This window comes from Camelina sativa, chromosome 20, assembly GCF_030686135.1.
Source record: "Camelina sativa cultivar CO46 ecotype springtype chromosome 20, ASM3068613v1".
NCBI classification, from domain to species: Eukaryota; Viridiplantae; Streptophyta; class Magnoliopsida; order Brassicales; family Brassicaceae; genus Camelina; species Camelina sativa.
In genome coordinates, this window is record NC_141899.1 from 19,127,306 (window position 1) to 19,152,022 (window position 24,717).

Genomic DNA, 24,717 nt, shown 5'->3' on the forward strand with positions numbered 1-24,717 from the left:
ATCAACTATTTAAAACCCTTTCTATGCTGAAGTAAACAAAAAATAAAAATCGAAACACCAACCCTTATAGTAAGTAGTTAATTTGGCAATTGCATTTAATAATTAATAAAGTATCCTTTTTCTGGCCGTCGTTGTATGTTCCTTCGTCCCCAATTCAACTTCGTTGACAAGAAAAAAAAAAAAAAAAAAAAAAAAAAAAAAACCAGAGTTCTCATTTAACAAAGCAAACAATGTTTTGTTTTAAAATATATTAACCAATGAATTGTGAATAAGCTTGCACGAATTAGCAACTTGCTTTAAAGAAAGAATAGTTATGGTTTTATTCGCTTTGTTAATATAACGAACTGAAAACGAAATCACAACTATCGACAATTGACTAATTGATCAGAAGAAAAAGGCACAAAACAAAACTCTCCACACTTTGTATTCTACAACAACACACCCAGAAGTCTAAGCCAAACATTCAAAGCGATATCTCAAGCAAAACAAGATGATTAAGGCAAGTATATCTGTATTCAACAACAAACAATTCAATAGGTTTACGTGTTCTTCTTTGATTGATATTACAAGATATCTCATGTTTTTCGAATGCAGCAAAAGATCCTGATAAGAGTCACTATGACAGATGACAAAACTAGAGCAAAAGCAATGACAAAAGCAGTTCAGTTTAAAGGTAAGAAGAAGACCTTCTCACAACCAACCTTTGTTGCATTTAACGCTTTATGAAAATGGTGTTATAGGTGTGTCAGCCGTGGAAATAAAAGGCGATCACAGGAACCAGATAGAGGTAACTGGTGTTGAAGTAGATATGATCCCCCTCATCAAAAAACTAAGAAAGGAGGTAGCATTTGCAGAGCTTGTAAGCGTGACCAAAGTCGAACCTCCAAAGAAAGAAGAGGAGAAGAAGGGAGGGGATGGAAAAGATGCAGCAGGGGGAAAAGACGGTGACAAAAAAGGTGGCGAGAAGAAAGGGACAGATGATAAGAAAGGAACAGATGACAAGAAAGGAACAGATGACAAGAAACCACCTCCAGTGCCAACACCTGTGCCGTGTTATCCATGGCCTCAGGGATACGGTGTGCCTTCCTCCTATCCCCAGGGATACGGTGTGCCTTCTGCTTTTCCTTACCCGTGCAATCCCTACAATTATATGGGTGAACCAGTTTTCAACCACGAACCCAAGTGCACAATCTTGTGATGAAATGGAGATTGCAGAGGAAGATCGATGGAGCATGATAGACAATGTTTTTCTTTGTAAAGAATCAATGTGTTTACTTATTTAGTCATATGAATAAAACTCTGTGGGAAGTTCCAAATCAACTTACTGCTATCACAACATGCTCTTACAACATGATACTCTTTAATCTTTATGCATTGCCTAGTAAATATTTTGTATAAGAACCACCATCATAGCATTTGGCCAACAACATGTTTCCTTCATTTCATAAACTGTCCAAAAAGCACAACTTTGGTAACACTCACTAGCTAGGATTCGTTTTCTTTTATCCAAAATTAGTCACTGACCTTAAAGATAGTATAGTAACCAACAAAGGTTAGATGATGGAGAGTCACAGTGTTCTTCCCCTTCAGAGTCAGTTAAACAAGCTCACATCAACACCTACAAGCAACATCAAAGAACACCACCAATATTGTAAAGAATGTCTCAAACCCTGAAACTTTTAACATATGAACTTAAGACAAATTGGATTGTATGGAGACAAATTAGGTTTTTACGAACGGAATGAATTTTACAACCGCGAGTCAGATATTACCTGACAAGAACCGAAGAAGCAGACGAAACGTTGTGAATGAGGGAGGACCCGACTCGACCCGACCCGAGATTGGCTTTCGGTTTATCCCTCTGGCGATCTCGCTTTCAGAGATCTAAGAATTATGTTGAAGATATCATTGCCAATCCACTGTTGCATTGTATGGAGCCTCGTTTCCTACTACCGGCGGTGAGAAACTATAAGAATCCATGTTCGAGAGCCTTAACGGCGGTGATTCCTTCCCTGGAATCGGAGCTCCGACGGCGAAGGTTGAAATCGGTTCGTTTTGGACTGCTCATCATCTGATGGGATCGGATAATTCGGTTATTCAGATAGTTTGGAATTTGAGAAGCGTGACCGAAAATAACCGAATTAAATAACGGTTCGGTTATTTGGATAGTCTTTTTTTTTTTTTTTTTTTTTTCAACACCAACTTTGGTTCACCAAAACCATATTACACTTGGTTTGTCCACCATTAAAGCAAGCTTACCCAATTTGGCTTTAGAGATTAGTTTAGGGTCATAATTCTGAAAAGAAAGAAACTCCTTTATTATCCTATCAACCACATAATTACAACTTCTTAGCATATGACCGGGTGGAATGGTCTTTCCTAGAACGTCTCATGCGTAAGTTGGGTTTTGACAGTAAGTGGATTTCGATGATGATGTGTTGCATAACTTCAGTTTCTTATAAAGTGCTCATTAATGGGGAAGCAAAAGGAAATATAATCCTTTCAAGGGGATTACGCCAAGGCGACCCGCTTTCCCCGTTCCTGTTCATTATATGTACTGAAGCTTTGATTGCTCAAATCCATGGTGCGGAAGCAGAAGGATGTATCACTGGACTAAAAATAGCATAAGGGAGCCCTCCTGTATCACATCTTCTGTTCGCTGACGATAGCCTTTTCTTTTGCCGAGCAGATATCCAGCAATGTGCTGAGCTTTTAAAGATCATCAACAGCTATAGAGCAGCATCGGGACAACAACTAAACAGAGAGAAGTCGGCTATCCTTTTTGGTAATAAAGTTAATCAGAATTTTAAAGCTGAGCTGAAAAGAGCGATAGGAATCTTCAAGGAAGGTGGCATGGGAACGTATTTATGACTCCCTGAAACGATTTGCGGGTCGAAATAACAGGTATTTGCCTTTGTACAGGATAGATTGAATGCCAGGATCAACTACTGGTCGGCAAAATTCCTCTCTAAGGGTGGCAGGAAGGTGTTAATTAAATCGGTTGCACAAGCCTTACCAACCTATGTCATGTCCTGCTTTCTCCTGCCACAACATATTGTCAACAAGCTGCGAGGAGCGATCGCTAGATTCTGGTGAAGTACAAAAAACAATAATAAGGGTCTGCATTGGGTGGCATGGGACAAAATCAGTATCCCCATAGAAAAGGGCAGACTTGGTTTTCGAGATCTGAAGGAATTTAATCTAGCATTACTGGCAAAACAGCTTTGGAGACTCTTGCAGTACCTGGACTCTCTCCTGTGTCATTTACTAAAAGGAAGATATTTTAGATACTCAAATCCCATGGATGTGGTGAAAGCAAACTCTCCTTCGTTTGGATGGCGTAACATAATGGCAGCAAAACCTCTTCTTCAGCAGGGTCTTCGGAAAAACATTCGTTCAGGTTTTAATACACAAGTTTGGACAGACAACTGGATTCCCACTGTACCAGCGAGACCAGCGAAAGACTGCGGTTCTACAAGGGATCCAAACCTTTACGTCAACCACCTGATAAATTTTGAGTCAAAGACGTGGAAATTGGACATGTTGAATACTCTGATGGACCCGAGAGATATCCCTCTTATTACATGCCTAAAGCCAAGCAGTCGATTTATGGTAGATGATTATGTATGGAGTTTTACAAAATCAGGACAATATACTGTTAAATCGGGTTATGTTCTTGCAACGCAAGTCAACTTTGAAGTCCTAGAACCGAGTACTACCAAGCTAAAGAGCCAGGTATGGAAAACAAAAACCTCAAGAAAAATTAAACATTTTCTTTGGCAGGCCATTTCAGGGTGTATAGCAGCCAATAGCAGACTGGTAGAACGTCATTGTGGCACTGATAGATCTTGTCCCAGATGTGGTGATGAGGAGGAATCCATTAATCATATCTTATTTATGTGTCCACCGGCTCTACAGGTTTGGGCACTATCCAACATTGCAACGCCTCCGGGATGTTTCTCGTGTAACTCCATTTATGCAAAGGAACAGGGAGCAACAGAGGAGCAGTTAGAAGCTTTCCCTTGGATAGTATGGTACATATGGAAGTCACGGAATGATAAATTGTTTAATGGCAAGGATATTTCCCCTCTAGATACGTTGAATCTTGCCCTCTCGGAGGCGAAGGAGTGGAGAGTAGCACAATGTGTAGCCTCTTATGAGGATTCTGACGATAGTCAACAAGGTGACGGAGAGGAAGAGGGACCAGTGCTAGGTGATATTCGATGTCAGGTTGATGCTTCTTGGGAGGCTAAAGACCTCTCTGCAGGCCTGGGTTTCGTCTTGATGAGCCAACCACCGATTTATGGCCTGAAGAACACGCAGAGACACCTCTCGGTTCTACATTCTGAATTGGATGCTCTTCTCTGGGCAATGGACGCAATACTTCAACGGGGTATGAATTCAGTGCATTTTGAGACAGACTGTGCGAGTATTATCAAAATCATTGATGAACTTGAGGAATGGCCAAGTTTTTCCACGGAGTTAGATACTTTTTCTGTTTTGAGATCAAAGTTTTTGAATTTCTCCATTTCTCACATTCCTAGAACTATTAATGTCCGTGCTGATCGCCTTGCAAAAGGTGCTCGAACACGAGGTTCTTTATTTTCCCATGTAAACTCTCAGGTTCCGGAGTGGTTGGTATTAGAAACCAACCTTCTCGACCTAGTTTAATAAAGTATGGGGTTTTTGAGGTAAAAAAAAAAATTACAACTTCTTAGGAGAAAATAATTTTAAACTCATTAGACTACATGTATTGCTAAAATTATTAAAAAAACGATTTGTATCCTTCTCAGAAGTTTTATATAGTACCACAACTACATAGAATCTGAACCTCAATCTCTGGCCACACAAATCAGAAGTTCTAGTCCAGTTTTCCCGCAATTTGAAAGTTCAAAACCCCATAACACACAAACGTTGAATTTATTGGTTTATGACTTTAACCAATACTAAACCACATAAAACCAACACTAAACCAAACTTAAAGCCTGAACCATCTTCTTCTCCTCTTTCTTCTCTCTTGATGACAAAATAAAGAGATACGTCTCTGTTGTTGGCGTTTTGAACGAGAAGCTTAGAGGAGGAGGAACAAGGAACGCTGATGTACTTGCGGCGTTCTACCGTAGAATCTGAGAATGAGAAGAGCTGTTATTGAGCATGATGATGAATCACCGGCAAAGACTGTCAAAATTGAAATTGGCATGAAGAGAAGTATCGATATTGAAATTGAAATTCTACGTTTCGTTGTCGAGAGAACCAATTGAAGAATTTTCCCCAGTGTTTTTGAAAAAAAAAACTTATAAAAACACTTTATTTGAAAGGGAATTGCAGATATATGAAGTTTGATTTAAGTCAATCTCAATTTTGGTCCACTTTTTATGTAAAACTCAATGAAATCAAGAATCAGCAGACTTGGATTAGTGTTGTTGTAAGTGACAACGACTGTAGTAGATGGTTTCCCACACTGATCAGAAAATGAAATAAGTCCTAGGAGAAACCATGACATCGTTCGCGGAGGAGATAAACTTAGTGTTAGTGATGTAGAGTCTCCAAATCAATAACACATAATTTTAACCAAAAAAATTAAATAAATGATTGAAGAACAAATGATTTAATTTGAATATGCAAATCCATTAGAATTAACGATCCAATAACACTTTAAATATTGAGCATTTGAGTTTTGATTGAGTATAATTTGAATATAGTGTGACAATAAAATACTACTATCAAAATTACCGAAAGTGCCCATTGTCAAAAGAAGACGTAACGTACGAAAAGGGTTATAAACGTAAACAATCAGCTGAAAAAAACGAACGGTTCCCGAGACCCCATCGCTACGATAAGAAGCAAAATAAAATGTAAAGATCTTTTCTTTTATTATTTTTTCTCACTTTCCCACAATCACAAGACAACAACAACAAGAAGAAGAAAAAAAAGCAGAAGAAGCCATTAGTCCCAACTCTCACTCCAAATTCTGCCCCTTTCCTCCTCCTCTGATCCACTTGAGATTTGATAGAGAGACTACTACAACAGACAATGGCGTATGTCGCTGTAACTGGGGTTCTAAAGGTACCTTCTGCTTCTGCTTCGAGTTTCCATTCCACCGGCACCAAATCATCCACTGAGGCGGTTCCGACGAGGAGTACTCTTTCTTTCTCCTCCTCTGTCGACGAGAATGATTCACTCAGAGCCATCGTCTCCCGTCGCTTCTGCGTCGGCCGAGAGAGCAGGAATCCGATGATCGTGTCTCCTAAAGCCGTCTCCGATTCTCAGAACTCACAAACTTGTCTCGATCCTGACGCCAGCAGCGTGAGTAGTCAACGTCTTCGTCTTTTTTCTTACGTGTTTATTGTTTAAAGAATGTACTTAGATAGTGTGTATTGAGTAAACCCTAGAAACTCCTTCTTTTTATTTTATGGTGGTACTATTTAATTTGTTTTTTTTTTCAATGGCAGAGTGTTTTGGGGATTATCTTAGGAGGTGGAGCTGGGACTCGTCTTTATCCTCTTACCAAGAAGAGAGCGAAGCCAGCTGTTCCCCTTGGTGCTAACTATAGGCTTATTGATATCCCTGTTAGCAACTGTTTGAATAGCAACATCTCCAAGATCTATGTCCTTACTCAGTTCAATTCCGCCTCTCTCAATCGTCATCTCTCTCGAGCTTATGCCAGTAACATGGGAGGTTACAAGAATGAAGGTTTTGTTGAAGTTCTTGCTGCTCAACAAAGTCCTGAAAACCCCAACTGGTTCCAGGTACAATCAATTCAAAATGCTGGTAATGTATGTCACTTGTGTTTGGCTTGTTTGAATGTGTTTGTGTAACTTGTGTAGGGGACAGCTGATGCCGTGAGGCAATACTTGTGGTTGTTTGAGGAGCATAATGTTTTGGAATATCTGATTCTTGCTGGGGATCATTTGTATCGAATGGATTACGAGAAGTTTATTCAAGCACATAGGGAGACTGATGCTGATATCACTGTAGCTGCATTACCTATGGATGAGCAACGAGCCACTGCTTTTGGCCTGATGAAGATTGATGAGGAAGGACGTATTGTTGAATTTTCTGAGAAACCAAAAGGGGAGCAGCTAAAGGCCATGAAGGTCAAAAAAAAATAAAAATAAAAATAAACAACTTAACCTCTGTTAGCTGTCTGGTTCATCATGCGGAATTCTAAATAATAATAACCTTCTGATTTCCTGCCTTCTAGGTTGACACAACGATTCTAGGTCTTGACGATAAGAGAGCCAAGGAGATGCCTTACATTGCCAGTATGGGTATTTATGTTGTAAGCAGAGATGTAATGCTCGAGTTACTACGCAACAAGTTCCCTGGAGCTAATGACTTTGGAAGTGAAGTCATTCCCGGTGCCACTGACCTTGGACTGAGAGTGAGTATTCTGATAAACAGACCAAAGACTCCGTTGCTTTTTGGTTTGCTTCGGATTTTGCAGCTTCTTGTAGCTCTGATGATGCTAGTAAAACCCGCTGACTTTAGTGATGTTTTTTGTAGGTGCAAGCTTACCTATATGATGGATACTGGGAAGACATCGGTACTATAGAGGCATTCTATAACGCTAATCTCGGAATCACCAAGAAACCAGTTCCTGATTTTAGGTAAGCAACCTGCATAACCAAGTTGAATATATACAGTCTATTGTACCTCAATGGTGTTTTTAACTTATCTGGTTTCTTGAATGCAGTTTCTATGATCGTTCGGCTCCCATCTATACACAGCCACGTTATTTACCACCGTCTAAGATGCTTGATGCTGATGTCACGGACAGTGTCATCGGAGAGGGCTGTGTTATTAAGGTACAACAAACAGCTTCTGTTCGATATGCTGCTTGACTGACGAACATACTAATTCACCAAAAGGCTTATTAATTTTCGATGCAGAACTGCAAAATCCATCACTCCGTGATTGGACTCCGTTCCTGCATATCAGAAGGTGCTATTATTGAAGATACGTTATTAATGGGAGCTGACTATTACGAGGTAAGAAATGCAACCCCCCCCCCCCCCCCCCCCCCTTGTGTCTTGCCATCAATCCAATTGACAAATAATATCAACCTTTGGTGATAATGGTCTTCTTTTATGACTGTAATTTTGGCTAGACTGCTTCGGAAAAGAGCCTCCTAAGCGCCAAAGGAAGTGTACCAATAGGTATTGGGAAAAATGCTCACATCAAAAGGGCCATCATTGACAAAAATGCACGTATTGGTGACAATGTCAAGGTTAGGCTTTCTATTTGAAAGACATATGATACATATCTTTGTTTCTGCTCTGTTCTTTAAAAGAGTTTGGTCTTAAACTTGGTACAGATCATAAACAGCGATAACGTGCAAGAGTCAGCGAGAGAGACTGAAGGATATTTCATAAAGAGCGGAATTGTAACCGTTATGAAGGACGCCTTAATCCCAGCCGGCACTGTCATTTAAATTACACACATAATTAATGCCTCCTTTGTTTATTTTTCTTTCTTCCTATAAACACAAGCAGAAACACACTTTGATAATGTATAATAAGTTTTCTTTGTGGCTTTTTAAGCCCCAATACATCTACTAGTGTTCTGCTCTTTAGAACGATCGTGATTGTAATTTAAAGCTAATAAGTTGTTCGACAAATATAACTTATGTCAGATGATGATGCACCAAAACACAAATTTTTAAAGCCATTGAATACAGGAACCAGATTTGACTAATAGTGCAGTCCTCTTAGCATATGCAATATATGAAAGAGGGCTCCAATCTGAAAATGAGTGAAGCTACTATATGATAAAGGAACAACCTGCAGACTGTATCTGACTTAATCACTTTGGTTGTTGTGCTGAGTATCAACTTTGGTTACTTGAGCCGATGAAGTTATCTGCTTTTGTCAACAGTACTCAGCATTCAAGATCTAAGTCAGCTCAATGGGACAAAAGTGATATTTTAAAGTTCGGTATGACCGTATGATTATGAACAACCCCGGTTACAATCTTTCTTGACCATTATATAGTCTAATTGAATAGTTTTCATATATACCATACAAATGAATGGAATGGAATGAAAATATCGGACTAGACATAGAAGTAAGAAGAGTGATTGGTATTGTTGTCTCTAGAGAGAATGGAACGTGCCTCAATCACCGAACGAGGAGGTTCCATATCCTTTTCTTGTAGTGAGTTCCCCTGCAGCCTCTGCATCTCTGATGCGAACGTGTCCTCAACTATCTGCACAATTTGATCACAACTCAGTTTCAACCCCAAACACATTCTCTATTTTTTATGGTTTAGTGTTTACAGTTTTTAGTTTCTTACCCCAAGAGCATAGTAAGAGCCTTTGTAGCCTACTTCGTTCTCCTTTCTTCCCTCAAGAAACTTCAATACCACTTGTGCCATTCTATCCCAGAATAGGCGGCACGAAGCTACAAATATCTGACTTGTGAAGACATCATGCAGATTTGAGATTGAGTTTGTGATCTGTGAGCATAGCATCTTCATACGTTCTCGCACTTCGACTTCTCTCTCATTGTCTTTTATCTCATCTAAGATTCTCTTCAGCCTTGTGTTTTTGTTTGATTGCGTCTGAAACCAAAGATTGTTAAAAACATGAATGGATTTAAATGCAGCAGATACGAGGCATTATAAAACTCTTACATTGCTAACAAGTTTATCAACCGCGGCCTGCATGTAGTTTCTGTATTTTGTCCTGAGCAAGACCGTGATTACATTCATCTGTTCCCCAAAAAGTAACCTCTTGTCTTCCACAATAGGAAGACATGAAGCCCATTGTCTCAAGATATCTTCAATTCTGTGATGTAGAACATCAAGAATTCTCTTTATTGTGTTAACGAAAGTTCCAAGCTGAAATCAACAAGAGATAATGATGTTCAGCAAAGATCCTAGTAACAAGAAACTTTTACTAAACATGATCGGTGTTTGGGGCTTACTTGAGTTGGAACAGAATAGAGAACTGATGATTGCCTTCTTGTCAGCTTCTGGACATGCATATTTAGTCTCTTTGGAATGCTGTCCTTTAATGGAATCAAAATGTCATTGTATTGCTTCTCCAGTGATTTTACGATGGCTCTCTCTACAATTGAAGCAGTCTTCCAAAAGAGTACATGAAAAAAATGAATGTGCCTTAGTTAGTCTTGGCAACTATCTGGTAAGCTGGAAATTGATCACTTATATAAATTTGTAGCTTACATTTTCCAAGATCAATGTGTATTGTGGCCATCGACTAATCACCACTTCATATTCTATAAGAGAATCTTTGATTCTATCATACATGTCTTCAGCAAAAGGGGATGTTGAGTGATTTGTTATTACACCAGACCATAGAACCTGCCAAAACAGGCCATCAGATGATAGCTAGGCTTGTTATTTTAAGGATCAACCCAAAATGATCAGGATGCTTACCTTTTCGGCTCTGCATCGGTCAAGTAGTCTAAGTTCCATATCATGTATCCAAACCATTATGTAGTTGTGGAATAACCCCCTAGAATCTACACCACCTTGTACTGGACTGCATATAATAAAATGAAATGGTTAAAGTCTAAAGAGAAGAAGAATGAGTTCCCACAAATATTCTGATTGATTCCAAAATAATAATGTCAAACCTGATTCCCCATGAATCGAGGTTTCTTTCAAAATCAGAAACTGCTAGGAGAAGCTCATTGACATGGGGCAGTGGGCAGGATGGTGGAACTGCTGACAGAAATGCCCTGAGCCGGTTACATAGCTGAGTGCTGTATACATCAGCAGCTATATTTGCTAGGTCGATTGAGCTTGAATAATAAACAAAGTATGAGAACAATAGACCCAAATCAATATCAAGACTCAGAGATGATTATTGGATGAAAACCAGATTACAAATGTATGCTCTTTGTTCAGATTGGATGTTTTACCTTGGGAGTACATGCTCATTGGTGATCTTTATGTCAGTTTCTATTTCGTTTCTTATGTTATGACAAAGACACTTCATCTTCATGTAGGCTGTCGAGATTGTGACGGAATCCAACAGAAAACCTTCAGAGTTGCAGGAAACATACTCGTCGGTTTCAACCATGTGCTTCCGACACCTCTTCTTTGCTGCTGTCTGCAGTAAGATTTTCAAAGAAAATCATGAGCACCATAGTCTTGATATATAATAAAATCAAGCGAACCAATATGTATGAGCCGTGTATATAATTTGAAACCAACAGGTTGAAACTTTCGTAAAATTAGGAAAACTTTGAAGATTGTTAAAATATCTACCTGAAGGTAATTCTTCAAAATTTCTTGTGCTTCAGGAGACAATATGTCATGAAGGAGACTAAAAACCTGAACAGCTGGAGAAAGTGCTTTTGAAGCCGATTCTTGCACGGGACAAGATATGTCTGCCAATCCAGAAGGGCAGTTTTCATCTAAGGACTTGTAGTTCTCAAAAACAGTTGCCATGAGTTTTTCTATCTCTATTTCACAGTCCATGAAGATACTTTTCTGCAAGAAAAGATAAAATGTCAATAACTAGTAACTCTATTGAGCCATGAAAATAATCAAATAAACAAACTTCAAACTAAAATGAACTTTAATCCAAGTCTCTGATTTTGGGGAGATGACAAGAAAATGGAACTACCTCCTGCCTTGTCAGAGTCCTCTCGCTTCGAGCCATTAGGATGGGCACAAGTAACTCATGCACAAGTTGTAAGCAGGTTTTTGTTGGAGTTGCCACATTCATTACATGTGAGAGATATCTGCAAAGTTTAATGCAATATATTTGAAACTCCAGATGAATTATAGGATAGATGCAAGGAAGTCTAAGAAAATATTTAAACGAGTACCTCAACTTGGTATATGAATCGGAAACTCCATAATATTCTGAGAATTCACTTAACAGCCATTTCCAAGAACCATTCAGCCTTAAGTTTTGAGGATGAAATTTTTGGGCACGTGTAGCCGCTTCTAATAGCAAATCATATGCTAGTGTCTCCACAACAGGTGCGCTCTGTGACAGACAAAAATGCAAAACATTAGTAACACAGAATAAAACATATATTCTCTTAGGATTGTTGGAGAAAAAAACCGACCTTTATGTGACAGTCTTCATCAGAAATAGTTGTGCTACCGATAAAGAGCTGGATCTTGCCAACACATTCTTGTTCACCGTGGTATATTGGCCACCATCTAACATTTTCATTCTGAGCAAATGTAGAGTTTTCTTCAGTAAATCTATTTTGCGAAGTACTATAACATTCTCAGTAGTAAAATGGAAAAAAATCAGGGAGGACAGTTAAAGTCATATTTACCGGATTGTCAGTTAAGGATGCAATAGAAATCATTGCTTTTCCTTGAACTGATTTCTTCTTATCTTGAACTTCTATCAGAAGAACGTCACCGTTGGACTCAGGAAAGCTGGATGAGCAGTTGTGAGTAAACTATAAAGCTAAATTCTGGAACTTTCCATGAAATTTTCATTTATTTAACATTATAAATACATGTAGTTCATTTTTTTTATCAAACAACCTCTTGCTTTAGAACACGCATTTACTGATTTTTTAGAGAAATAAAAGAACTTACAAGTCATGGTAACTTCCAGTTCCTGATTGCAAACAGACAGAAGATCCTTGTTCTATTTGACCTCCTTCTGCTGTGCTGTTCATTTGAAGGTAGCAAGAGAATTGTTCTGCAGGTAGAATCACAAGAATAAATCGTGTCATCTCATATCAATAGAGGGCTTATCTAACAAATGTTATCTACCATTTAGTAAGCTGTTTCCAACCAGAGAAAAGAAAAAAAAGGGGCAAATCACAAATTAACAGGCCTAGACAAATTAAATTCGCAACAAAATATCATGTAATTTTTCCATTTAACAAAAGCAAACCTTCTGAAACTGCTGAAAGCGTAGCCTGTTTGATAGAACTCATCCCAGTTTTCACAAGTGATGACACTTGCCGGCAATACTCTGCCCCCATTCCTATTTGAATATTCATTAAACTCCGCAGCGAATCTGTACCACTTAGTTTGCGCTGTGGTATCAATCGAAGTCTCTTTACTAAATCAATCAAGAATTGAAAAGGTATAAACATGTGATTCATACCAGGCAGCTACAAAACTAATCTATTGTATTCAAGTTTTAGCTTACTTATCAGAAAAAGTAAAAATTTACCTTCCACCCGTAACTTTCTGACAACGTTTTTAGACTTTAAGGATGATGTCTTTTGCTCCGCTTTGACATTTTTGTCTTCTTCAGTCGATCGTACACCCCGAGGTTGCAAAAGAAACTTATGCAAACTATAACAAAGAGGACTAGTTCAATAACTCAACGTAAGACAAACAAGTCATATCTCAGGAACCATAAGAAAAAGCATCCCCTACCCAAATGCACCTCGAAGAAGACGGCACTCATCACGCAGAAACTCAGATGCCTCAGTAGAACCCTTAGACCATTCATACAAACATAGTCTAATGCAAGCATCATATGCCAAAAGACTTTGCCAAGCATATTGACCACTGTCATTGGAAATTGACATGAAAACATTTTTGTTAGCTTTAACAATAAAGTTCAAACTCTTTCATTCTAAAGTGTGAAACAAAAACAAGTACTAAACCTGATACTATGGCAACCTAATTCATCCGAGCAAACTTCCCCGATTTTCGCATCTTCCACAGTTTTAGTCTCTTTCACACTACATCAAACCATAGTAAACACATCAAAACTGGTTCCAAAGTAGGAATTACAAAAAGCTAGTTAAAAATCAAGATTACCTTTCTCCAAATTCTGCATCTCTATCACTCGCTATGTTTCCTACTCTGCAAATCTCATCTTCAATCTGTTCAATTTCATTCTCAATTTCCAAGCTGATGTTGTTATCTTCTTGTCCAATTTCCATTATAGGTGGAGCACTTGGAGTTCTTATATCTTCTATGTCCCAATACACCGAACCCTAAAAAAGAAAAAAAAAATCATTCCTAAATTTAGCTTTAACATCTACAAAATCACTCAAATCAAAAACGTCATCGATACCAAATCAGTAAACCTTAGAAGAACTCAGAGTATGCGGCGGTCGTTCGCTAACTGGAGTTGATGAATTCGTCAATGCGAATCTCCGAAGCTCTAATTCACAATCAGTGGCTCTTCTGTTCATCACAAACGGAACTTCAATTCTCAGATTCTTATCTTCCAACACTCCTCTGTTCAATTTCGAACTCGACTTATCCCCAAACACTTCCTCTTCGTCGTATCGTCTCCCAATCTCTTCTTCTTCATCTTCGACATCGTAATCGGAGAATAGTAACTCGTTTCCTTCTCCGGCGTCGGAAACCGATACGATACTCATGTCATCGTCGTTGGATTCGTCATCGCGAAGAGTGGGAGTTACGAGAATAGGCGATGAGAGGTTTGAGTTTCGTTTCAGTGGAGATAAGGTGTGAGGAGGAGTCGAGAGTAAGTTATCGGAGAGAGGAGATCGTGTGAAGGTAGAAGGAGAAAGAGTCTCAGAGAGTGGAGATCTGATGCGACGTTGTTGAAGTTGCGCCATGGAGCAGAGATTCTCAGATTGGGTTCGACAATGGCGTGGGTAAGCTAGGAGAGAGAGAGAGAGAGAGAGAGATGAGAAACGTGTAGAGAAGGAAGAGAGGAGCGGCTGTTTTGGGAAATCAATAAATAATGGCAACGGCTAGTTTTGACATTGTTGGCACTTTTCGTAATATTGAAGGATACTTTTTTTCGTAATATAGATTTTTTCATTTTCTCTAAAATGTTACAAATTTGTAATTTTTATATATTTAAAACACACAAGTTTAAACATTATGTTTGGATTTTTTATTTCTAATTTTTAGAGTATAATATCTGTTATTAAGTATGTATTTTATGGAAACAAAATTCTAAATGTTTAGTTTTCTAAGTAGCAAGAAATGGTAAATCTAAAATAGTTGAAACAAATAGGCAAATCAGAAAAATGGTGACCCAAAAATGGCATATTATGTAATAAGCTATGGTACGTATCTCTATATATTAATAGAGAAACATTTTCTTGAAAATGTTGATGTGTCATCGCTAGAAAGCTCGAGACACCCATGAATTTATTGTCCTCATTTTTATAGATATTTATACATAATTGCTATTGAAAAATTAAAGAATATTCATTTTTAATTAATTAAAAGATCAAATATTTCAATTTAAAATATCTTTTAATCATTTTTATCACAGATATAATTATTATAACATTATTAGATCTAAAACATTTTCAAAACCCAAATTTATTCACCTATTAAAAAAACTGATTACTATTCACATATTTAAATTTTCCAAAATAAAATTATCACAATAATCATTATTATAGGCAATTGACTTATTTAATACAATTGGTATAATATCCTACGGATGAAACATATTCTTACACAAAAAAAATTAAACAAAATAAAAAATCTTCCATAGATTGAATAATTAATGACTTTTTTATTTTTTAAAGTTTGTACAGCCACTTTAATTTTTTTCTTCTTTATTTCCCTTTTTTTTAAAGCTTCAAAATGACGCTCTAAAACCAATAAGTTTAAAATAATCTTTCTCTATCATAATTGAAAACTCTATATAATTTTATATATATTTTTATACAAACCTTTTTTATAGATTAATTATCAGTATTTTTTTCTCTTTCTTTTGATATCCACTTCTCTTCACAAATTTATTATTTTTATCATCACCTTTGTATTTTCTTATAATTTTGTTTTTAATAAAATTACAGTCATAGTTTTAAAAGTTTGTTTTTTAACAATCAGATTTTAACAGTTAAATATCTACAACCAAAGTCTCTACAGCCAAATTTTTACAATCAAAGTATCTACATCCACAAATAATAGTCGTTACCAATCAGGGCGTTGATACATAGTAATTTGATCTAAACATATTCTCATGGATTATATAATTTGTTTTTACACAAACAAATTTTAGATCCTCAAAATAATTTTACTCATAACACTGATTTTACTCATAAATTTGCATAAATTTATCCCGCACATAGTGCGGATTGTTACCTAGTATTATATTATCATACAATGTGGTAAATTCAAAACAGTCGTCTTGTTCACTTACAAGAGCATAAATTTTTTATGAGAAAACGTTCTATTTCAAATCATAAAAATTAGAAATTATAATATAATTAATCATAAATAGTATTAAAATTGAATAAATTAACAAGTAAGTAGTTCAATTTCAAATCAACTGATAAATTAAAAATCCATGACAAGAAAAATGATTGTCGAAAATCTTTACAAATACCCTAAAATAAATGTGAATTTAATACTTTTTTCACGGTGTATTATTATTGTTCCACCGTGTAAATAAAATATCAAAGCAATCACGTCTTCTTTAGTAGGAAAGAAACAGAGACGTTCAGTGAGTGATATGTTGCGATTATGGTCGATCGCGAAAACACGAATCGGTAAAGTTTCTACTTCGGAATCTTCTATTACCAGAGACGTTCTCTTCAATGGAATTGGCAAACGCCGATTCACGGCGAGCACTAGCGGCGAGAGAAGAAAAGTGATGAGCTTCGGTGACGGAAGCCATGGCGCTCTGGGTCTTTCATCATCGTCGATTCCTGGAATGGGATTGGATGCTTACGAGCCCACACTTGTCTCTAATCTGCCTTCCGATATCTCTTTCATATCCGCCGGACACTACCATTCTCTTGCCGTTACATCTACCGGTGACATTTGGGCTTGGGGTCGTAACAATGAAGGCCAGCTCGGTCCAATCTCCGTTGATTCTAGGTCTAATAAATCCCTAATCTTTGCTAAATTTTAATTTCATCAAAAAGCAGTAATGGAACTTGAATTTGCCTTATAGAGTGAGTGAGTGACCAATGGATGTTATTATGGGTTAATTAGTGAAATAAGTCTGAGATGTATGTATCATTTAGAATTTGGTAGGGGTTTCTTATGCTACTTACTATACCTGAAGTTTTTTTGATGTGATTAGTAGAGATTCAAGGTTGAGTGAGCCAAAGAGAGTGGAAGGTCTAGATCATGTGAATGTCCGGGCTGCGTTTGCGTCTGGAGTTGTTTCAGCGGCTACTGGTGATGACGGCTCTTTGTGGGTTTGGGGAAGATCTAAAAGAGGTCAGCTTGGTCTTGGAAAAGGTATCATTGAAGCTCTTGTTCCTTCAAGAGTTGAAGCTTTAGCTGCAGAACACGTTGTTAAGGTTTTGGTGTACATGCTTGGATAATCAACTCTTTGTCTACTAATCAGCTTTAATACGCTTTTAAGATTTTCATTGGAAAGGGGGTTTCAATTATGACAGGTATCATTAGGTTGGGGGCACGCACTTGCGCTTACTGTGGACGGTAAAGTTTTTGGATGGGGTTATGTAGCTGATGGGAGAGTAGGCAATGTCGGACTTCCACTTGAAGCATCTCTGCTGGATTCACTTACAAATGGGTCAATAAAAGATCACCAGGCTGCTGGTTTGAATCTTGAAGCTGCTGAAAAAAAGGTTGTGGAAGCTATGAGCAAGGAGAACGATATGCCAATAGCTTGGGAACCTTGTCTTGTGGAAGAAACACGTAACATGAAGGTTGCAGATATTGCGTGTGGATCCGATCACTCCTTGATCCTTTGTCGTAAGTCAAACTGACCCTTTTTTTATTATTGGGGACTCTTCATCAATGATAGGTGTTTGCTGATTTCAGATGATGGCACACTTTTGAGCTCTGGGAGCGACATCTATGGTCAGTTGGGCCGGTGTAAACAAGACCTCGGAATGATACCTGTTGACATAAACGAATCTGCGATCTCTGTAGCAGCTGGTCTTGGTCATTCTCTAGCTATCTGCAACAGAGGTAGAACAAAAATTGTCTCGTGGGGTTGGAACCGGAGCCGGCAGCTCGGTAGGGGAAAACCGGAAAACTTGCCGAGAGATGTAGAAGGTTTTGATGAAGAAACTCCAGCTTCAGTATCAGCAGGGCGTGTGCATTCCTTGTGTGTAACAGAGAAAGGAGAAGCTTGGGTTTGGGGATGTGGGAAGAACGGTAGGCTCGGTTTAGGAAGCTCGAGCGATGAGCCTGAACCGATGTTGCTAGAGGACGTAGAGGATTGTGTTCTTCAAGCAGCCGCTGGCTTTGATCACAGCCTGATATTAGTGGCTGAATAGCGCCATCTAATGACCTCATTGATGTGACCATGTGGATGACTTTATAACTCATGTACACGACTACATGGCAAATGTTGGTACTTGAAAAGATAAGCTATTTGATTACACGTTTACACATAACATCTTCAACACAACAAAACAGATGATTGATACACGTAAACACATTTATACACATAAAATTATTTCATGTATGTAGGTGAATGAGTAACAAAGATACCAAAAGTTAATCAGTAACATAACATGACTTGATGACGTCGAAGTAACACTATAAAATCCTATCTATAGCTATCTCCAATCCACCAAACCCAAAATTCCAAAACAAAACTTTAGTTTAACTTTTTCTAAAACTCCTTATCCCATGACTATCTCAGCACATGCTTCTGCATGACGATCCAATTTATGAAGTGATGTCAACCACTAATTTACTTGTAGCACATAACACATGATGATATTGCAATGAAGATAAATTGATTTAAAATAACTCGATTCACAACACATGATCGAGTAATTATTGCAATGAGCATAAATTGATTTGCATTGTTACCATTTTCAATTATTTTTTAGCACTAACCATTTTATCCACTCCTCAAAGATATCCAAAAATATCAAGGTAAAATAACAGAACAAACCTTTTTATAAACAAAATAACAATCACAAACTAACAGTGTTGCAGGGTATGCAGGTCTGTCTTCAAGTTACACTTCAACTCAGTAAATAAACTACTTTGGAACAAGATAACTCAATCACCGAAAGATAGGTAATTTAATTAATGTTTCAGATTTCTTTGAGAAGCGAAACAAAGCAAAGGTAGAGAGAAATAAAGCAGGGGATGCACTCCAATAATCCTCCATTTAATGCAGAAATCCGAGTTGATTAGCAATGACGTTAAATATAAGTTCTAATGTTGAAATCAGGTCAACTCTACAGAAACTTCAACACGGATACCAGAAGTGGAACACGAAGTTAATCCAAAACATTGGAAAACAATTTTGTGTGGACAAGGCTTCTCACAAAAGGAACAAATAGGCTCAACTAATGTCTTTCTTCTTGCTCTCCCTCAAGGTCTTTACCATCCCACACTGTGTGACACATTTTGAATGTGCTGCGTACGAGCAACCGTCCTTGTTACAAGAGTAACCCCCATAGTCATTGTTGATCTTTCTTCGACAAAGTACACCACAACAATTTGTTGAGTTTGAACTTTGTTTAATGAATTCACACACAAGAATTAAGTGGCTACTCAGATATTGTAAGATTTATTGGAGAAGGATCTTCTGTATCAATAACAAATCGGGATATGTATGTATGTATGTATGTATGTATGTGGTTATGATGTAAGCATCTGATGGAGTATAATTACATGTGTGGCAAAGGCAAGTGTACGTGCGATCACATAGTCTACATAGAAGACATCCACATATCCCATATTCATTTCCATGATGTCACAAACATATATAAAGAGGTAAAGACGTTACACATTGTATTTCAAAACAATTCTCTAAATACAAAAAAATATGCCAAAACCGAAACCAAAATTGCTCTAACACATACGTTAGCCTGGTAATTAGCGATGACGTGGCTCGGATCTGTTCTGAAAACTGAGTGTAATTTTTAACTTTTCGACTATTACTTAATCCCCGGTTTAACCGACTCTTCGACCAAAACTCATTTTAGTTGCGGCTTTGTTCGGTCAGCTTAATAAAAAAAAAAAAAGCGACTGAAAAGCACGCGCCAAAGATGAGCGCGTGAAGATCATAGAATTTCTTACGACCTCCTCGACGCAGAGAGATATGGGAACTGTTGTCACACACACGGAGATCTTCTTCTTCTTCTTCTTCTTCTTCTTCTTCACTGGGGGCTGGAGCGAGGGAGAGATGATGGAGAACCCTAACTCATCTTCAATGGTGGATTCAACCTCCTCCGCACCTAAACGATACACTCCACCTAACCAAAGGTTACTTCTCTCCTTCCTCATCTCCTTTGCTTTCGATTTTTGATTTCTCAGATTCCTTCTCTGCCTCGTAGGAACCGTTCTTCGAACCGGAGGAGATCAAGAGGTTCGTTCGTAATCTCTCTCTCTCTCTCTCTCTCTGCTTCTATTGATAAAATTAGAATAGCGAATTTAGAGTAATAAAACTTAATCTCACTGAGTCTCTGTATAGAAGAGAGTCTCACTGGTCCACTTGGGTTTTAATGTGAAATCAATCTGTAAGCTAGTTGCTTTCTGGTGTAAATGGTGAAACCATTTTGAAAGATTATATGCTATAATTGCTCAACCTGTAGAAGCAGCTTCAACCACTTTTGCATGTTAACGTTGTTGTGTTTCTTTTGTGTAAATTTTGAGATGAACTTTGGATGGAACAGGAAGCTTCAGTAGCAACGAGGGAGAGAGAAGTCAGCCTGTTTCTGTTGGTTTCCAGAGGGAAAACTCTTCCTCTCCAAAGATTATATCTCTAGAGGGTTGCTCTAACAGTGAAGCTTTTCATCTTCTCAGTCACCGTACGTTTTTTTTTTTTTGCTTCTGCTTAATCTCTTCACTGTCTTTGCTAATGAGTTTTAGTGTAGCATTTATGTGCCTCTTTTGTTAACATCGAATACTCATGCCAAAAATTATTTAGGGGTCGAGTAATTGTGTCTGGTTTAGGGCATCGAGAGAGTTAGTGTGCTCTAGAACTCACCCCTTATTTATAGTTACTATTTCCTTGGTCTTTAGGTTACTAGATTGTTCTTTGATTCGGTTTGTGTTTTACGATTCAGTGAGAAATTAAAGCAAGTTTTAGTTTCTGATCCTAGCAGAGTTCTGATGCCATCTTTTATGCAAGCACTTGATTTGTATATGTGTGTTGTGTTTGTGTCTCATTTTAAAGCAATTTCACTATCTTGATTGTAGGTTGGGCAGCTGCAATGCATCTCTATAATGACCCTACTGTTGATTTGTCTGGTGAGTTTAAGACTCTTAAATAAAATTTGTTTAAAATAAAGTTTTTTTAAAAACTTTCTGATTGTCTGGTATATGAACAACAAGTCAATTGTTTGTTCCTGGACTTATGAATTAGGATATACCTATGTTCCCCACCTTGATCGTTTTTTATTTATCTAATTTAACAGAAAGACCGATGATGTATTATGGTGGGGATGTGTGGGGTAAACTGCCTCACTAGGTGAGGCCAATAGCAATATCAGTTTATTACATGTGCTTTTAAATGTGTGTCGTTTGTTGAGGCGGGACTGAACCAATCTAGATATATATTGGCTTCAGCAAGCAAGCCATCAATGTTGCCAACGGATTACAGAACCGAACTCTGTCGTGGGTTGGCGGCTGGTTACAGGGCCGCCAAGTTCTAACCATTTGTTATCGTGCTATCAAAATCTTACAAAATGATTACAAACTCTATGTGACAATGTTGTCTTGAAACGCTTACAGCCTTATTTAATAAGATTTTTCTCTATTTATTCATTTTCCAAATATATATTTCCTAACAAGAATTTAAATGGCTGTCACAAGTTACACGATGGCATGACAAAAGCCTCTGTACGAGCCTAAAAGATTGAAATGCCCTAAAATTTTGACTAGGAGTTTCCACAATCAGCGTAAAGAGTTGAGATGACAAAGGCTTCTTCTCTCTTGATCATGTTATGAAAGAAGGGAACGAGATTGGGTTAAAGAACAAAGAAGAAGCTTTATACTAGTTCAAGTCAATAGTATACTTCATGGACAAAAGAAAGATATACGGAGCAAAGTTTTGTTTGATCATCCTGCAACGGTCAAGACTTTTGGCTATGGTATTTTAGTTTTGATTTTGCCGTATCTTTAGAAAAATATACTACATTTTAATGGTATTTTTTTGGGAAAAAATAACTAAAAAAAAAAGAAGTAAATATTTTTTACAAATTTCATTTTAGTGATATTTACGACAGAATTGATCTAAAAATTGTAAATTACAAATCCATAAATTATTTGTACTCTCTCTCTCTCTCTCTCTCTCTCTTTTCTGCAAAATTAAATAGGGCCGGTCGACTCGAACCAATATCAAATAACCCCGTTTGGCCTGTGGGGTAAGTTGCGAACCCCAGAAAAAGCAGGTCGGTCATAAACTGATTCAGTTCTCCTCGACATCAAACATTGGTACTCTTTTCCCAAACCCTAAAAACTCATTCTCGTATCTGAAACCCTAAATTATGAATCTTTCGGTTACGTATTCTCGAATGATTTAGGGCTTCAAATAATCTCTATTCACCGCATCAATTGTTGATTTCTCCCATGATTTGTTGATTTCTCATCAAACCCATATCGTATTATTGTTGTTTAGATCAGAAAGGATGGTGAATTTGTTCTTGTCTGAACCAAAGTTGAACGATGTTGTTGCCCACAACAGTAGCAACATCGATGTGATTTTACCTCTGTTGAACAAATTAGGCTCTCACATTCAATCGTTGGTGACGCGTGGAGGTCGATCAGAAGCTAGACTTTGGCTTTGTAGTGCTCTTTCTACTGTTTCTATATCCCCTAGGAAGCAACTTAGTGTTTTCATCAAGTTGTTAAGATCAAAACCTAGAAAGTTGCAGTTTGTATCTCAGCTTCTGACAATGATGTTTGAGAAGAGACCTAGGAGACTTGGATCTTTGTTAGCCAAAAGAAGCTATATACTTGAGAAATTCTTTGAAGGTGAAGTGTCTCTTGTTTAATTTTAATCTCCCCATTGTTTACATTTTATCTTGTGAGATTGTTGTGCTTGATGTTGAGTTTTTTTTGGAAATATGCAGGGCATCCAAAGCGTATACTAGAGTGGTTCTCTGAGTTTGCTTATGATGGTGGGTCTGATCACAAACGCGGTGCAAAAGCATTGGCTCAGTTTGCGTTTGCGAACCGGGATATATGTTGGGATGAGCTTGAATGGCGAGGCAAGCACGGTCAGTCGCCTGCGGTTGTTGCTACAAAGCCTCATTACCTTCTTGATTTGGACGTTCAACGGACCATTGAGAATTTTCTTGACAATGTTCCTGAGTTTTGGTCATCTAAAGAGTTTGCTGAGTCTCTGAAAGATGGCCAGGTTTTGTTTCTTGATACCAAATTCTTTATAGATCTGTTTATCGGTTTCATGTATGAGGAAGATATGAATGATGTGTGGGATGCTGTGGAGGATTTTCTTACGGAGGAGTCTTTCTCTTCTTTAACTCAGCATCTCCTTATCACACTTGAAGAATGTGACTTGTGTCGATTTCTTGAATTGCTTGGCAACTATTTCGAGCCAAGCATTGAATCTTGGGATTGTGGTGACTCTTCTTGCTGGCTCGGGGTTGTTCTTTCAAAATATGTTGACGCGGAATCTATTGACGAGCTTCTACTGCTGAATTCTATTATCAACCAAGGTCGTCAGTTGCTACGGCTTGTGCGTGATGAGAACCTCGATGACGAGGGAAAGTTGTTGAAAGAAACCACGGCAGAGATCTTCAGAGGTTTGGAAAACGGCAGTAGCTTTTCTCTAATTCTGAGAGATCTCTCGAAGATGAAACACGAAGAGGTTATAAGATTACTCGGGTTACTTTCTTGGACTATTCACTTCAGACTAGCAGAGGAATGTCAGACGCCAGATTCATGGGAGCTTCTATTTAGAAAAAATGGGATTGAATCCCGCAGGTCTAGTGACCACTCATTGCTGCTAAGCCATAAGGGATTCTCTGAAGAAAGCGAATCTGACTCAGATAGTAGAAGCCAGGTTTCTAAAAAGAGGCACAAGAGGGAGAAGAAGAAAAGAAAGAAGAAAAAGAAGAGGGCTATTGATGATGATGAGGAGCTTTTAGGTCTGCATCAAACAAGTCGAAGTTGGTTGCTATCTACTGATGGGTTTTCTGCAACATGGACCAGTGTGAGTTTCCTATTCCTGTAAATTCGTGTTTTCTGCAACAGGGACCTTATTTGTGTTGATGATTTTTGTTCAGGTGGATTTGCCGGATCACATCGCAAAGTATAGTTTGTCGACATGGATGAAGTGGTTACTAGCTAGACAAAAATGAGTCACACACTTCGTACAAAACAGTAAGGTATTGGTTACGACCTCAACTTCTGTGATTTCTTGTACTAAACAAAAGAAGATTTCAAAGATGACCTACCTACCTAACCTAGTGGTTTCTATTTACCCTTCATTACAGATCATACCAATAGGCACAAAAGTGCAAAACTCGAATATATTCGCCATTGATATATACACCATATGTTCATGAAGCAGTCAATCGTTCATCTGATCTTTGTTACTGAGAATGAAAAGATAGCAAAGTGTAAACGACTGTAGCAAATCGTCTTACGATTCTCAGGATAGAAGGTGTTACAGCTAGCATCTCCATCCATAAGAACCTCTAAGAGTTATAGCAAGGATACAGCTGAAGAGAAGGGCTATGAAATTGAACAATCATTTCTCACTAAAGTCTCTAAGAGTCAGAGTAAGGAAACAGCTTAATAGAAGTGCTATGAAATTGAACAATCACTTTTTCAGTCAAGTGTAACTTTGGGCTGTTAAGGCCAACTTCTGAAGATAAGCGTTTGGGCTCACAACGCAATTGAAACGAGCCTCTATGCCATTTATCTATCTATTGATTGTGAAAATGAATT

The 24,717-nt window shown here is 37.8% G+C and overlaps 6 protein-coding genes and 1 long non-coding RNA gene across 11 annotated transcripts; 5 read left to right on the forward strand and 2 right to left on the reverse strand.

The window, feature by feature from the left end:
• Positions 1-366: 366 nt before the first annotated feature.
• On the forward strand, positions 367-1,320 carry LOC104770877 (heavy metal-associated isoprenylated plant protein 46-like). The gene is made up of 3 exons (XM_010495339.3): positions 367-499; positions 595-673; positions 741-1,320. Exons 1-3 carry the CDS (start codon positions 491-493, stop codon positions 1,196-1,198), a joined length of 546 nt encoding a protein of 181 aa, XP_010493641.1. The 5' UTR covers positions 367-490; the 3' UTR covers positions 1,199-1,320.
• Positions 495-2,129, reverse strand: LOC104770876 (uncharacterized). Of its 2 annotated transcripts, XR_015592092.1 has the most exons (4): positions 1,773-2,129; positions 1,525-1,618; positions 1,326-1,449; positions 495-1,140 (listed from the first exon to the last, which is right to left on the reverse strand). It is a non-coding gene; the product is annotated as an uncharacterized LOC104770876 (long non-coding RNA). The 2 variants fall into 2 exon arrangements; XR_764658.2 differs by lacking the exon at positions 1,326-1,449.
• Positions 2,130-5,808: 3,679 nt separating this feature from the next.
• LOC104770878 (glucose-1-phosphate adenylyltransferase small subunit, chloroplastic) lies at positions 5,809-8,620 on the forward strand. Its single transcript, XM_010495341.3, has 9 exons — positions 5,809-6,306; positions 6,453-6,749; positions 6,828-7,097; positions 7,205-7,384; positions 7,507-7,610; positions 7,697-7,808; positions 7,893-7,991; positions 8,111-8,230; positions 8,318-8,620. The coding sequence occupies exons 1-9, from the start codon at positions 6,034-6,036 to the stop codon at positions 8,432-8,434; spliced, it is 1,572 nt and encodes a 523-aa protein (XP_010493643.1). The 5' UTR covers positions 5,809-6,033; the 3' UTR covers positions 8,435-8,620.
• A 288-nt stretch (positions 8,621-8,908) lies between these two features.
• LOC104770879 (uncharacterized) lies at positions 8,909-14,632 on the reverse strand. The gene is made up of 20 exons (XM_010495342.3): positions 13,998-14,632; positions 13,726-13,904; positions 13,569-13,646; positions 13,336-13,470; positions 13,127-13,251; positions 12,842-13,012; positions 12,538-12,643; positions 12,267-12,372; positions 12,048-12,158; positions 11,802-11,965; positions 11,597-11,714; positions 11,236-11,460; positions 10,887-11,077; positions 10,599-10,766; positions 10,399-10,504; positions 10,186-10,323; positions 9,927-10,085; positions 9,634-9,840; positions 9,295-9,561; positions 8,909-9,207 (listed from the first exon to the last, which is right to left on the reverse strand). Exons 1-20 carry the CDS (start codon positions 14,496-14,498, stop codon positions 9,055-9,057), a joined length of 3,408 nt encoding a protein of 1,135 aa, XP_010493644.1. The 5' UTR covers positions 14,499-14,632; the 3' UTR covers positions 8,909-9,054.
• Positions 14,633-16,260: 1,628 nt separating this feature from the next.
• LOC104770880 (ultraviolet-B receptor UVR8) lies at positions 16,261-18,227 on the forward strand. 4 transcript variants are annotated; one of them, XM_010495344.3, is made up of 4 exons: positions 16,261-16,731; positions 16,943-17,162; positions 17,262-17,580; positions 17,650-18,227. In XM_010495344.3, exons 1-4 carry the CDS (start codon positions 16,364-16,366, stop codon positions 18,108-18,110), a joined length of 1,368 nt encoding a protein of 455 aa, XP_010493646.1. In that variant the 5' UTR covers positions 16,261-16,363; the 3' UTR covers positions 18,111-18,227. The 4 variants fall into 4 exon arrangements, with proteins under 4 accessions (XP_010493646.1, XP_010493645.1, XP_087362272.1 ...); XM_010495343.3 differs by having other exon boundaries at positions 16,263-16,731; positions 16,940-17,162; XM_087506146.1 differs by having other exon boundaries at positions 16,286-16,731; positions 16,943-17,100.
• A 1,543-nt stretch (positions 18,228-19,770) lies between these two features.
• LOC104770881 (uncharacterized) lies at positions 19,771-21,563 on the forward strand. Its single transcript, XM_010495345.3, has 6 exons — positions 19,771-20,064; positions 20,136-20,167; positions 20,475-20,609; positions 21,001-21,051; positions 21,219-21,271; positions 21,370-21,563. The coding sequence occupies exons 1-5, from the start codon at positions 19,901-19,903 to the stop codon at positions 21,269-21,271; spliced, it is 435 nt and encodes a 144-aa protein (XP_010493647.2). The 5' UTR covers positions 19,771-19,900; the 3' UTR covers positions 21,370-21,563.
• A 192-nt stretch (positions 21,564-21,755) lies between these two features.
• On the forward strand, positions 21,756-24,686 carry LOC104770882 (uncharacterized). The gene is made up of 5 exons (XM_010495347.2): positions 21,756-22,236; positions 22,421-22,776; positions 22,875-23,977; positions 24,051-24,152; positions 24,261-24,686. The coding sequence occupies exons 2-4, from the start codon at positions 22,431-22,433 to the stop codon at positions 24,123-24,125; spliced, it is 1,524 nt and encodes a 507-aa protein (XP_010493649.2). The 5' UTR covers positions 21,756-22,236; positions 22,421-22,430; the 3' UTR covers positions 24,126-24,152; positions 24,261-24,686.
• The last annotated feature ends 31 nt before the right edge of the window (positions 24,687-24,717 follow it).